The sequence below is a fragment of the Phallusia mammillata genome, chromosome 1 (assembly GCF_965637545.1).
Source record: "Phallusia mammillata chromosome 1, kaPhaMamm4.hap1.1, whole genome shotgun sequence".
In the NCBI taxonomy this organism is placed as follows: domain Eukaryota; kingdom Metazoa; phylum Chordata; class Ascidiacea; order Phlebobranchia; family Ascidiidae; genus Phallusia; species Phallusia mammillata.
In genome coordinates, this window is record NC_137252.1 from 9,815,716 (window position 1) to 9,830,219 (window position 14,504).

The 14,504-nt window shown below is 33.7% G+C and overlaps 2 protein-coding genes across 6 annotated transcripts; one reads left to right on the forward strand and one right to left on the reverse strand.

Moving 5' to 3' along the window:
* The first annotated feature begins 310 nt into the window (after positions 1-310).
* On the forward strand, positions 311-2,822 carry LOC145215135 (uncharacterized). The gene is made up of 6 exons (XM_080083793.1): positions 311-1,085; positions 1,147-1,255; positions 1,323-1,416; positions 1,477-1,597; positions 1,846-1,987; positions 2,305-2,822. The coding sequence occupies exons 1-5, from the start codon at positions 961-963 to the stop codon at positions 1,979-1,981; spliced, it is 585 nt and encodes a 194-aa protein (XP_079939919.1). The 5' UTR covers positions 311-960; the 3' UTR covers positions 1,982-1,987; positions 2,305-2,822.
* LOC145215078 (uncharacterized) lies at positions 1,991-14,412 on the reverse strand. 5 transcript variants are annotated; one of them, XM_080083736.1, is made up of 24 exons: positions 13,971-14,412; positions 13,501-13,747; positions 12,614-12,750; positions 12,382-12,450; positions 12,230-12,306; positions 11,495-11,606; positions 10,878-11,001; positions 9,836-10,560; positions 9,371-9,473; positions 8,438-8,521; positions 7,932-8,106; positions 7,535-7,683; positions 7,159-7,283; positions 6,391-6,562; positions 5,788-5,916; positions 5,292-5,419; positions 5,032-5,220; positions 4,201-4,417; positions 3,944-4,057; positions 3,796-3,861; positions 3,411-3,476; positions 3,030-3,080; positions 2,909-2,971; positions 1,991-2,634 (listed from the first exon to the last, which is right to left on the reverse strand). In XM_080083736.1, exons 4-24 carry the CDS (start codon positions 12,415-12,417, stop codon positions 2,288-2,290), a joined length of 3,252 nt encoding a protein of 1,083 aa, XP_079939862.1. In that variant the 5' UTR covers positions 12,418-12,450; positions 12,614-12,750; positions 13,501-13,747; positions 13,971-14,412; the 3' UTR covers positions 1,991-2,287. The 5 variants fall into 5 exon arrangements, with proteins under 5 accessions (XP_079939862.1, XP_079939855.1, XP_079939867.1 ...); XM_080083729.1 differs by having other exon boundaries at positions 1,991-2,637; positions 13,971-14,411; XM_080083741.1 differs by having other exon boundaries at positions 1,991-2,637; positions 10,878-11,005; positions 13,971-14,406.
* Between the last annotated feature and the right edge of the window lie 92 nt (positions 14,413-14,504).

Below are 14,504 nucleotides of genomic sequence, written 5' to 3' on the forward strand. Positions count from 1 at the left end.
CACCACAAGCAAAAATGCGTAAAGTAATTATAAGAGAACAAAAGCTTTCCGTGATGGGTTGAGTGTGCTATATTGTGACAGTGCGTAACTAATGTCCGATATTTGAAGAGGAAGTCGGATGCAAAATGTCGCAGAAAACTGTGCTGAGGTTTTTGCCGTCGTTACGATTTAAAACATTTGGATTAGAATTTATGAGGCAACTTTCAAAGAAACACCATTAACTAACTCACTGCAAAATCCTCAACTATACCCCAACATGTCTATTTTTGTTTGTACATATAAGCCTAGTATTTTTATGGCTTATTGTCTTTGTTTTTTAAACCAAATTTGGGTCCTAAATTACAACATGGCAAAAACTATGAAATCCAATATGCCGAATGTACATGATACATTGTTTGAAATTGAAACACAAAGTTTAGGCCAGTGGTTCTTAACCTTTTTATTACGGCCGAACCCCTACGATATTCATAAGCCTTTGGTCGAACCCCAACAAGTTACATCCTGGGTTTTTAACCCATTTTGTTTGTTGTGTCACAATTAGCTTTTGACCAAACATAGTGGGAACAGTTACTGTTTGTCATTTTGTTAAATTCAGACATCATAATACAAGCAACTTGTTTTGGCATCGCTTTAATTCCGGCAATTTTTAATTAAATAAAAATGAAGCATTGTATTTACGAGTAGTTGTACTCCAAAAGACCTTCGTTGAACCCCTGATTCAGTGTTGCCGAACCCCGGTTAAGAGCCACTTTTTTTAGGCCATGATGCAATTATGACATGCTGATTTGGTATTTAGCTATTTCATGTTCTTCTACTGTATAAGCTCGTTAAATTATTCATACAATGAAAAATAAACAATGCAGGTTCTGACGAAGTGTGTTTTGGTAGGTTTATTTTTGTTTATTGCAATAACTTATTGAAATAAAGGTTTGTGATTTAAGATAAATATAGGTGACAGGTATGACCACCATTAATGGACCATCACAGAAATTAGAAGAATGTTATCAGAATGAATTGCGAACACTTCTAAAGCTCAAATCAAACCAACCAGAGTTGTCTGAAGATGGCCTGGGTATTCCACAAAGGTACTCCATCTTACAAATCATTCATATTGATAAAATGTGTACAAAAACTGTTCCTTTGCAGTGCAGTTTCTACTCAAAACACATTGATGGACAAAAGGTTGCTGCTCAAGGAACTGGATTACCAAATAAAACAAGAAAAACAGAAACAAGAACTTCTTCTTATGCAAAAAGTATTTAAGGGTGTAAGTTTCATTTTCCAGACACACATTAACATTGGTGTTTTACCATTTGTTACAGAATCTGTCTTCTATTCCACTCCCAGGGTCATGCTCATCATGTCGAATGCAAAACTGGTGTCATGAAATGTACTTATATGAAAAAACCTGGAATGGTATTTTTACTGTGCTGGTTTGGGTGATCTTGAACTATAGTAATTTTAACTCTTCTGTAGGATCTTATTCGGATGCAAGATACTTTTTTGATCTGAATTACGACACAAATTCTTTATCATTTGGCAGTAGATATCATGGAATATGTTTAAGGATTTTTATCAAAAAAAGCATCCTTTCTAAGTAAGTATCATCAGAATATTTATAAATCTGATCATCAAAACAGAGCCAGTATTGGGGTATAAAACATGACTACGTTTCGACAAGTGCTATTGTCATCATCAAGTCGTCAAAATTAAAGGCAAAAGAAGCCATGCAACTAGGTGCCGTACAACGGCTCTGATTTTTTTGCTCAGATTATTAAAAAGTGTGAATATTGTACCTAAATATATATTAAGTTAACATTTCTATTAAAGTTTCTTCTTTTGCAGACCAACAAAAGAATTTTCAATTGAATCCTCATTGGCAATTGAAGGCCTTGATTTGGGTGTTGAATATTTGACAAGTGGTAAACCTGCTAAACTGTTTGTTGAAGAAGTCTTGCATTCTGGCTTAACTATTTTATGAAACAAGGTAAACCTTTTGTACATGCATTTATATAGCATAAATCATTGTTGTGGCATAATACAGAACCGCACAGCAAAATAAAAAAGAATCTGCAAATAGACAACAAGTACACAAAAAAAAAACCAGTAAAATTAGGGTGTATTAAATTTTACCCTTGGAAAAAGTAAACCTGTAAATTCTTTTTGGATCGTGACAAATTGTTGAGAAAATAGAAGTGCTTTTGAATGGAAAAACAGAGATTACAAATTTACGTGTTGTTTGCCTCATTGAAGCACTAACAAAAATATAATCATGTGAAGTTGAGAGTCAACTTTCTTTACTAGGTGACATCTTTGGTGATGGATTACCACTTTTGCTTTCAAAATATTCAGTAAGACTAGCAACAGTTTCTCTTCGGTCTCGTAACATTTCACCACTCTCCATATCGTGACTGCTGAACACATCATCAATGCTGTTGGAGAGACTTGAACGCTTCATTGGGGTTCCAACAATTTCTTTATTGTCTCCAGGCTCTTCAGAGATCTTGGTGACTGATATTATAGGCATTATCTGTTGAGATTCTGTAGTGGTAGATAATTCTGATGTGATGTCGTGGATTGGATCTTGTGTTTCCACGGAGGGTTGATTTTCAGTGGAGGATGATTCTTTGACTTCTTCTGGATAAACAAAAATCATTATGCTTAGAGTCAAAAATCTCTTTAAACAATCTTGGCGTTTTAGTTAACAAGAGTATTTTTTTGAAAACAGATATAAAACAAATTAGATATTAATAAAGTTGTTTGTACTATTGAGATGAAAAGTGTGTATTAGATTTGCCCGACAATACAATCATTCTATGTTATGTTGTGGATTGTTTATATTTCATGGGTTTTGTTCTGTGACTGACATATTGAGATGTAGTACAGGTTTAAAAACATATATTCGTACCATCATTATTAGATGTTTGTTCTACGTCAGTTTCAGTATTTTCTGGTTGTATCTCAACAGTTTCTAAAAGCAGTTTTGATTTAGAAAAATATTTCCAACAGCCCATATAAGTTAAACTTACCAGGTTCAGAAATATTAGACAGACCACTTGTTGCAACAGTAGGCAAAATACCTGAAAATAGTGGAAAAGTTGTTCTTAAACCTTTTCAACATGTTTAAATGTAGTAATATTAGAAGTCACCTGTAGCGGTGATTAATTAGATACAGACAATAAATACAAAGTAATAAGAATATCGAAACAAGATTTTTTAATTGGATAATGTAAAACAAGCTAGATATTATTAAAAAAGTCGTTAGTATTATCACGATAAAAAGTGTGTTTTAGACTTGACAATACAATCATTTCACAATAGGCTGTGGATTCTTTAACTTTCCTGGTAATGTTTTGTTCTGTGACTTCTGTATGTATATGTAGTATAAGTATAATGACAAACATTCCTACCGTTTTTATCAGATGCTTGTCCCAAGTCAGTGTTTTCTTGCTGCATTTCAACTTCAGGAACAGTTTCTAAAAGTTGTTTTGATTTAGCAACATATTTCTGACAGCCAATATGAGTCAAAATTACCAGGTTCAGAAATAACGGACAAAATATTTGTTGTGTCAGTGGGCAAAATACCTACAAATAATAAATAATCTATTTTCTTGAAGGGTTTCATATAGACTGGATGGCACAAACATGTTTAAATGTAGTAATGATATAGTCACCCTAAGCGATGATTAATTCGATACAGACAATAATTTCCAAGTAATAAGAATACCAAGGCAAATTGCACACATATTTGTGTTTTACAAGCAATTATGCCAATAAAAATATAAAAAAACTTACCATTTTCATTCACATGGTTATTTTCTTCAATAACATCCTTGATTACAGACTTTGGTTCTTGTGATTCTAAAAACACACATTTTTTTAGACTAGTGCGAAAGTTTAATGCTTTAAAATAAGTGTTTAAAAAAGATTTGTGTTTTTTTACCCAAATAATTGGTTTGTTCAGTTTCAACAACCTCTATTGTTTCATCTGCTGCCACAGTGATTTCAAGAGGTTTTTCCTCAACTGATTCAGATGGTACTTCCAAAATTGTTTCATCTGTAAACCATTAGTTTTAGTGATTTGATTCTACTATTTTTGAGGAAATTGGGTTGCAAATGTACTTGAGTTTGTTATATTTTGCTCGATCAAACAGAACATTTGCAGTTTTGGCCCATCTCTAGCCAATGGTAAAAACTTACCTTTAATGACAGTGGTGGTAGCAACCAGAATTCCCTCTTGCTGTATAATTGAAATGGGTCTGGTTTTACCAACTGGTTCCAGGCTTCTTTTTTGAAATGAAAAATAGAAATCAGATGCTGGAAATTGTGTGAGCAAATCCATTTTCACCAACTGTGGACATTCACTCGGCTCCAGAGCATAAGCAACTTCATTTACAACCACATGTAAACAGAAGTCCTGTTAACAAAATACAAGTTTTAAGCATATACATTTCTTAAACCTAAAGTTAAATTGCTCTCATGGTGTAAAGTTGTAGCAGTGCAGCATTCATGATCCCTTTTCCTGTTTTTTGTATTCTATGCATCTTACAAAGTGTAAAATGCACTGTTTAACTAGCTTTAAGGGAAAGCTATTATGTTGTCAGATTTAACATGAGACTATTGTTGGGGTGACATGTTTTAACACTGATAAATGTTATTGTTGAAAGGTTAAAAATATTACAAACAATAATTTTTATCTATTATATTTTAAAACATGAAGTCATTAATTAAGTAAGCTGCACACAGGACACACTGTTTTGCTGCACTAGCTGTACAGCCAATGTGTTTGGTCACCAGTGGTACTGATGAGACCTCATAGGAGGTCAAAACAGTATGTAGTGCACACTTATATATCTGCAGCTTACATGTCCATTTTATGAAACAATATAAAACAAAGACCATTAGTTTGTTGGGGGTAATACCTTGTTTATAAACTTGCAAACAAAACTTAAAAAAGTTTTTGAGGAAATCATGTTTATTCACTTAATCAAAAGATGAGTGTTCAGGTGACCAAAATTAACATTAGCCCACCTTGGGAGAACCAATGTCAAATTTTCTGGTGATCATTTGGCACAGACTGTGAGCTGTCATAGCAGGAGGTACATGTAAAGTTTTGTGCAAAATAAAATCTTCCGATATTGTTTCTTCATGTTTTGGTGAAGGGTTCCCACTCGTGTTGGCCTTGCGCTTTACAGATGAAATACCCACTTTCAAAAATCCCTGAAATATAGAAGTAAGGTTTATGTCAAATGTGGTACTGCAGTGAAAACTGTAATTACGTTTTTGCCAACCTGAAGGTCTGATATGTTTGGCAATGCTGCTTCTCTTCGCTTCATACTAAGCACAACCTGAACAGCACTGATCAGTGTGGTCAAATAATAACCACCTTCCCCAAGCAATAGCGTTGGGTCCAGCAAACCTGAAACAAACAAAGCGAGTTTAAAGCAATGATTATTGGTTTGATTTTTTTTAAAACATCCATTAACTTTAATGTATCATATTGATAAAATATCTAAATGTTTAACTTTTCTTTAAGAGGCAAGTATGTTAAACCAACATTTTTGTCAAATGAACATAAATTGAGATTTTTCTAGCCTACGCCTTGCCGTATGACGCCTTTAATAGGCCTGGCGTACTGTGATTTTTGTCAAATGTATATCATTTTGTCGCTTTTTACGCTTATTTCGGCTGTTATATTAATCATTCAACTTATGAATATAATAGGATTAGCTTAAAAAATAGGATTAGCTTAAAAATAGTAACAACCATTACCAATGTTAAACTCACCATCAATATACTGAGCTTCAATATCTGCTGCCACGAAGTTACAATGGACAAGGGAATGAACTAACAATGGCAAAAAGTCATCAGCTCCAATTTTTTTCGCACTGTGATCATCCACATTTAAATCTTGAGCTGTACACACAAAGTTCAAATGTTTAAAGTGCTTAACAGTGAAAATGCTTCATATGAGACAATTCTTTTTAAACAAGGAACTGAAGATGCCAAAAAACTTTGGTGCAATATGTATTCTGTGAAAATACTGTGTGTATAATGGTAAATTCTGTTTGGCCTAAGGTTTTGGATTATTTTGATGTAGAGCACAGTAATCACCGAAAAACTGCGACTGTAGGGTTGATTTCACTTCAAACTGGACCTTATATAAGACAATGCTTCATTTAAAAATATAAATTAGCTGCAAAATCAATTGCAAGAATATTTGGAAAAGTATTATGAAACAACAGAAAGCAGTATTGGGAGACAAACAAAACATGCTATGTCGGCAACACCAATTTAATACAAAATGTGGAATGAACTTGAAAGGTATAAGCTATTGCTGCCAGGCATAAAATTTGAAAGGTTTTACAATGTTGCTGCATGTGCACTTACTGTTTTCATATATCACAGTAACAGCTTGCAGAAGCTCCTTTAGCTTGAAATATGGTGAGTAGGTTTTTTGCAACTCAACAAAGTGACCTTTAATAACCTCCAAATGCTCCTCACTTGGTGGAATCAATGTTGGCCGGAGCCCAAGGTCATGATTGCTCTTTGATTTGGCTAGCTGTGGAATTTAAAGTGTACGGTTAAATGAAAGTCAAACAATAACTCCGTTTTACAGGAAATGCAAACTATTTAAAGCAATGATGTAAACATATGAGCAATATTGAAAAGTGGTTTACATGCATGTATTAATTATACAGTTGTTGGATTAAATGTGTAGCTACTTTAAAATTGACAGGTCATATTATTTTAAGCCAACATGTATAGTAGCAGTCGACAAACCATCATTAAATTATGTATTTTACAAAATATTTAAAGACACTATTGTTTCATTAATTTTTCACACAAGGTAGTGGGATATTAACAGAGTAAAGTATCATCATCATTTTATTTTCAGTTGCGTACGCGGTTATTGCATGCAAATAAAATATAATAGGCAAGCAACTGGTGGATGGCGAAGGGACCATATAGGTCATCGAGTCAGCCACCCGTGTACAGAAATAATGATAAATAGGCAAAAAGGAAAAAAGATAGTCACACAGCAGGAGTCTTTTGATAAAGTAAAACAAAGTAGTATCAAAATACGAACACGAACATGGTTGGCTTTGTCATCTGTCTGGACTAATAACTTTGTGATAATAATGCTACAAAACCTACAACAATAGCTTGTTCCAGCAGTTTCAACTGTCCAGTTTTGGTGTAGTCCAGTACAAGACATCGATAAACAACACTGTGCAAAGGGTAAAGTACCAGTTTGTCCAATGAATCATCCACAGCACCCTCTTAATACAGAATACTGGTTTACGCAAGTGTTATTCACATTACCATAAATGCTAATGTCTTTAACTGTGGTGACATAGTGACCATAGTATTTTTAGGACCATATAAGTCTAAACATTTTTATGCAAAATAAAATTCACATATAAAATTGTTTAAATTTAAATTTTCAAACCATAATTATGAAGCTTTTTAACACTAAATCAGAAACTTAGTTGCCTGACTTTTTAATGGTTTGGTGAACTGTTCAACTTACCCACGTCGACTGTGGAGCTGTAGTTAATAATTTTTTGTATCTTTTTTACAACTCCAATGTGTGGATTGGAAATGAGGTATCGCTTTATGTCGGTAAGAAAGCTTCTAATGTCATGTAAGATCACGAGTGGCCGAGTTTCCTTGCTTTTTCTACAAAAGTAAAACTTGTTATAATTTTGTTCAAGATAAGAATCTATAAAAAGAGAACATGTTTAAACTATGTGTGTTATTATTTTGATTTCTAATGTGTAAAAAACAAGATAAGTCACAGTTATAGCTACAGCTACAAAAAACACCACAAATACTGTGTATAATAAAGTACCTAACACATTTATATATATGAAAGTGTAACTAACTTTGTCTTTTTTGAAAAATTGTAAACATAAGTTACAACTTACACAGTCTGTTGTACAAACTGGCTCACAGCATATCCCAGTGCATTGTTTACGTTTGTACCCATCTTGTAAAGGTAAGCTCGGACTTTGGAGCTTTGTGTTCGTCGCAGGCGAGGTGCGGGTGGCAGGAGGAAAGACAAAACAATAAATGCACTGTCACGTTTCGAGCCACCATGATCTAAAAAACAACTGCGGATTGAAAACTATCTGTTACAAATTGTTCAATATATATTTTTTCATATTTTTTACGATCTATAGTCAGAAACATTTAATAAAAAAAAAATTTCAGTGTTTGTGGTGCAATGCATATTTAGTTCGTTTAGGTAACAAATAAAAGCCTAACATAAGCTTAACAAGGTGACTAACAACAAAACAGGAATGTGAAAATCAAAGTAAATGCTTTTTGTATCTTTTTAAGCCACTACATATTTCGTTAAACTTACGAAACAACATGTCCTTGAAAAAAATAAAAACAACATTTATGAAATAAAAAAGTGATTTAGTTGCACCTGCTGGTGATTTGGGGACGTCATCAGCGTGATTTGGTTCAGGAGTTAGTCGACCAACAGGAATTTCTTTTTTATGTGAATCGCCTAAAATAAAATTACTAGTAAAATTTAAAGAAGAAGGACGTAAACCAACTACAACAGTGGTTCTTAACCTGGGGTTCGCGGACCCCCAAGGGGTCCGTGAGATGGTTTCAGGGGGTCCACGGAGGGAAATATGTTAAGTATCATTAACCAACAGAAGAATATTTTTAAGTTTCTTAACCGTTTTTACAATCCTGCATACGAGTGCATGCAGTTTATTACACCTTAATTATGCCAAGAACAATTACTTTTGTGATTGTCTTCCCTACTGTGACATCATAACACACATGGAAAATAGACTTTATAGGACAAGTGATTTGTGAAGTTATATATACCAGACATATTATCAATTCGATGTGTTGGCCACTACAATACAGAAACGTCATTGATTTTAAAGGGGGGGTCTATAGACTTACAAAATTCATAAAAGGGGTCCGTGACTACAAAAAGGTTAAGAACCACTGAACTACAGCCTTTAAAAAAAGCATGCCAAATATTTAGTAAATAAAATGCTTAACATCTACTGAAATGCTTTTAAATATTACAAAACATCATGAATTTTGATTGATGTGCATCAGTCTGTTCATTTGAAAACGCAGATTGCAATAAAATCCAGGAAGTAAGTGGGAAGAGGAAATGACACGCATAAACCACTCTACTGTTTAGAAATTCCTTTACTATGGCAACCAGACTGCATTTTAGTATAAATCACACGACTGTTATTTTTTCAAAACAATAATACAACAAAATATTTTTTTGTCAGAAATGTTTCATAGATTTAAATTCTCGGTTTCAATTCAGCGTGTCAGTCAGTGGAAACTATAAGTCCTCACACAAACTTCCATTAATTACCTTCACTTGGAACAGGTTTAGTGGCAGTTTGTTCTGTGTCTTCCATTCCAAAACTAGTAGTTTGCTGTGATGGCGTACACGACCTTGGTCTGGGTGATTCTTGCTAAAATACGTTTTTCACAAGTTAGAAATAAAAAATACCCAATATTATGATCAATGAACATGTATAATTTTTGTCAGCACAGTTACAACCTGCAGAGCATTACCGGCTTATTATTTATTACCTGTTTATTATGACTACTTTCATTTTTAGGTTAATGCTTTTGCTACATCCCTGCCACAATTTAACACAAGGTGTTGTGAAATTCACCCTGAATGTTTTGGAAGCTAATAGACCATTATATTTTAGCTTAGTGATGTCTGTTTCAAGCTTTTGACAATCATGATGTTGATGCACATAAGTTTCATCCGATTTCTTTAACATTCCTAAATAACCATGGCCATCCAGTGTAATTTCCCACTTACCATAATAGTGTTGGAAAGCAAAACAGATTCCACTTCCTTGTTTGGACTGCCCAGATTTCCTGAATCAGGGTTTAGATGACGACTTTTTTGACGCCTTGTAAACTCTCGAATCAGGGCAGGTGCTCTCCGAGAGCCGGACCATTTTAAGGTCTTATTACGTTTTAGTGAACTAGGTGCATTAGTAATGTCTGAGTCAACATTTAATAGGCCTGATTCATTGCTTTCTGTTTCTGGTGCATCTGTTTGGCCATCATTGTTTTGTATTAGTTGTTCAGTAGTTGAAACTTCATTAATAACATCTGCCATGGTGGTCACAGTATCATCACTAATATTTCCTTCATCAGACTGTGTTGAAGAAAAGGAGCTTCCTGAATCAACATTTTTAAGATCTTCTATAGTTTGTAAAACTTTCTCATCCTTATGGTCTTGCTTGGGTGACAAAACAGGGGAGGGTTTGTTTTTTCTTGGCACTGGGACTGGTTTCTGAACCTCAACATCGGGCGTATCAATGTGGCTACTGGGACTGCTGGTTGCCAATCTTGATGGCTTATCTGGTGTTAGAAGACTGTTATTTCTCTCAGTGGTGGGAGTGTTTGCTCTTGAACTGCTTTTTACAGGTAAAAAGGAGCTCATGTCTTCCACAATTGACTCTTCAGTGAGTTTCATGTCCGAACTTGATGTACTGTATCGCTCCAATTTGTCTTTGGAGTGGCGACGGCCCATACCTAAACATTTTATTTTATTATTGAAAAAATGGCTGATAAACTAATCATTAAGACCAATAGTTTTACTATACTTAATTTAGATGCAAAATATTATGCAAAAACATTAATGATAACCAAGGAAATTTAAAAATGTTTTGCACAGGTATATTTACAATGAAACACCATAAACCCAAAGCCACTTTACTACATGTAACCTGCCGGATAGACTTTCAAGAGCACAATTAATGTTAATTGATCTTTTCAGTGACAGGAAGTTGGTACTTTAAGGGGTTTTTTTTTCAAACATACATACATACATACACAACTTCAACTTTTACCTGCAATTTTTGAAAGTAGTCCATGCTTTTTCTTATCATGCGATTTACTGTCAGACCTGTCCCTTGTCCCATCTTTACTGTTTTTGTTCACTTCCGACAATGGAATGAGTGTAGGCCTTCGTATCTGCCTCATATATTATAGAAAACTAAACACTTAGGAATCCGATGCAATCACACAAGAGTTAATATTACATTTTTGACATATATAAATTGTTGCTGCCAGGCAAAGCATTTGCCATAAGAGTATGATTTAGTTGATTACATTTTTGTTGACAACATTGCCAAAACGATTAAGTTTAAATGTGGTGTTAAGTCAACTATATATTAGATTATTGGAATTATATATTTATCTGTGTACAATACAAAAACATTATTGTGTTTAAGTTCAATACAGTGTTACTAGCATTATCTTCATGCAAAAAAGGACTACAACAGCAAAAACGCACATACATTAAACAGGGATAATTCCCAGTCAACTTACATATAAAAAATTATGACAATATTTAAATCAGTATTTGAAATGAAATTAAATTTCCCACAGTTCTTGTGTACTGAGGAGAAAGAAAACAACAGGAAATAGCTCATAACTACCCAGAACAAAAAATGCACACACTTACCACAGGCACTTCCTTATTGTTGTTAACCATGCTGTATACAGGATTATAAAAGAAAAGTGGCTTTGCCAAGCGCTTGCCAAGGTCCTCCATATTTTGATCACTTTCACTTTGCCTGTATGTTTTACAACAGCTTAGATATACACTAATAAAATAGCATTATGTACAATTAAATCCATGTGTACAACAAATACTGAATATCGCAATGTTAACATATGCTAGAATGCATGCTAGCAGACCAGAAAGGAAACGCTTCCTTGTTTCCACGTAGACATGACATTAGGCCAACTGATTTCACAGACTATATGCCCAGAATAGATTGTTACTGCAAGGCTACTGTAAAAGGATGAATTTGGAAGCTGTTCCAACTCCAGTAAAAACAAACCAATCACTGGCCATTCTGCCCTTTTTTATTCAGGCAGTATAACCCGGACAAAGATAATGCATTGTTCTGCTTTCCTTGGATAACCCCTAAGCTATTCAGGACAATACAGTCATGCAGAATCTTTCCTGGTTGGAGACTGGTTCACAATAAAATGACCACCGGAGTATTATACATTCTTAAAGTGATTCATGCTAGGTGTGTTGGCAAATACTTCCTTAAAGTGTCGTTTTACCACCTCCGGTAACCTGCTGTTTTACTGTGCTTGTAATACACAACTCGCTGTGACTCATCATCATCTAATATTGACAGCAATGGGTAGGCAGATTGTCTATATTTAAAACAATGCATTGTACCTGCCATCGTATTGCTCCCAGTTCGTTGCAAGGTCATCCAAGGTCGATCCCACGTCACTTGCAAATGCATCAAATAGCTAAAAATCCGTACATGTTTGTTAGCATACATTGTATGACTGCTTTTTTAAAACAAATGTGACACAAAAGCTTACATTGTTGTACATTGTAGATCCATCTTGTTTTTCCATTTTTAGCTTTAAATTTCATAAATTTGGCCGCATCTTTAATGAATAATAACTTTTTAGCCTAATATGGACACATAAACTTGAAAAAAAAAACTAATCAAATTACACTTTGCAATAAATTGGCAAAACAACAACTTTTCTAAAAGTATCTTCAACAAAAACAAATTTTAATTACTCTCCACATATAAACCCTACTCACTGTATGTTTTAAGCCTGGCCACTGCAGGCAATGTAGGCCACTAAAAAGGGTCGTAAGCAGGAAACGTGACATGAGACAATCGCTCGGCTGGTTCCTCTCTATGCATCCGCACTGTGATTTGAAGCCATTCACTCAATCTAATGAATTGCACATTTAGACAAGCCCCTAGTCATGACATGAATCAGAGAGAATTTTATTTTGGCGTTAAATGCCAGTAATAGAAAGTGGTATATTTGGTACTGTGTTTTGTGCATATTACACTTAATTAACATCTATAGTATAAATACTCTAGATATAATTTACACAATATACCCAATAACCATTCTGGCAACCTATAAATGAATGTTTTATGTGGGCATAAATATTCACACTTTTTTTGACAACTGGCTTGTAAATAATTATGTTTAAAGCAATTCAACAACAACAAACAAAATGATAACAATCGACAAGATTTAAATTGAGATATGCTTCAAAAACAATTATGTGTGGTTTATGATTATAATAGTCAATCATTTTTTATGATATGTATATTTCAGCTGATGAAGTATGAAATTGCAAAATTTAACTAAAACAAATGGATTGCAGAGCCTGACTTTGTTACTTTTTTATAGACATAAAAAGCAATATCAGAGCTAAAACCTGTGTTGCCTGTTCAAGGATTTTTTTATAGTGCATAGTTTGTTTTAATATTCTCAGCAAAAAAAGTATTTTATTCTGTGATATATCTTAGAAAACTTTATAATGTCAACAGTATACATAAGTCAAAAAACATCTACATTATTTGGTCATCAATCTGTACACCTAATACAGTATGTGTACAGTGCTCTAAACAGAAGTGCAGAAAACAGCATATTGCTAACACATTTAATCTAGTGCTTAATACTTACCTGCACAAACAGTTGTGTGTTCTCTTTGCTCTTGCACACTTTTCAATACACTGTGTTTGATTAGCAAGCAAAGGCATATTAGAACTTTTCACATCCATCACTTTTTAATACACTATTTGTAAAAGGGGTAAAAAATAAACCAATAAAAAATCTTCTGCAAACTAGTTTTATATGTCTTTACAAAGTCCGGTGCACAATTGAAAAACTTCTTCCTGCAAAGGTTGGACATTTTTTCTTCCAATCCCATCTAATCAAACACAACAAATGATATAAAAATTCCAAAATTGTGTTGCTAACTGTGCAAACATTTCTTTTTAAGCAAAATCATTCAATATATTCAACTCTTTGACATTAAAATACCCCCAAATACATTTAAATTGAAGGAAATGAACATTGTGAATTTTGAAAGCACCAATAAAATTAATTTTTAAGTAAGAAAATTGTATGCAGCATGTTTATGATTAAACTACCTGTCTGATGAATGACTTGTTCATTGTCGAATTCTTGAGGTTAAATAAAGAAGGTGTATTTAAATTTTGTATGATTCTTTTAGAACACTTAAATCATGTTTAACTTCCTAACGAAGTAATTTAATACGAGTGTATTTTGTCTATTGCAATACACAAGTTGAATGATAACAATAAATATGCAACATGATGTGGACAAAACAATTGTTCAGTATTTTGCAACTTTCCTAAGTTGTGGCCATTAGAAACTAAACCAACACACAAAAACAATCATCCTTACAAAAATTAATTTAAATGCAAAAGAAGAACAATACTGAACACAAGTTTTGATTGAAATAAAATCTCAGGAATTCCCTATTACGATTTGTTACTATTCGACTTTCACACACATCACAGAAGATATTGCTAATTAATCGAATTGTTTTGTCCCGCATTTTTTCACCACAGACAGGAGCTTGTCACTGTTTGGGGTATTCCCCTGTTTTAGAACTTTTAATATCACGTGACTTTAAAGCATCGTCTTCATCCAACCGTGTC

Bases quoted from the DNA above. Each gene is read 5' to 3' on its own strand.
- LOC145215135 (XM_080083793.1), top strand. From the start codon at position 961: ATGACCACCATTAATGGACCATCACAGAAATTAGAAGAATGTTATCAG. The intron at 1,256-1,322 runs GTATTTAAGGGT...CATTTGTTACAG, and splicing joins AACTTCTTCTTATGCAAAAA to AATCTGTCTTCTATTCCACT. The intron at 1,598-1,845 runs GTAAGTATCATC...CTTCTTTTGCAG, and splicing joins AAAAAAAGCATCCTTTCTAA to ACCAACAAAAGAATTTTCAA.
- LOC145215078 (XM_080083729.1), bottom strand. From the start codon at position 12,417: ATGGAAAAACAAGATGGATCTACAATGTACAACAAT. The intron at 9,474-9,835 runs GTAAGTGGGAAA...AACGTATTTTAG, and splicing joins TGCTTTCCAACACTATTATG to CAAGAATCACCCAGACCAAG. The intron at 8,522-9,370 runs GTAATTAATGGA...ATTTTATTTTAG, and splicing joins TAAACCTGTTCCAAGTGAAG to GCGATTCACATAAAAAAGAA.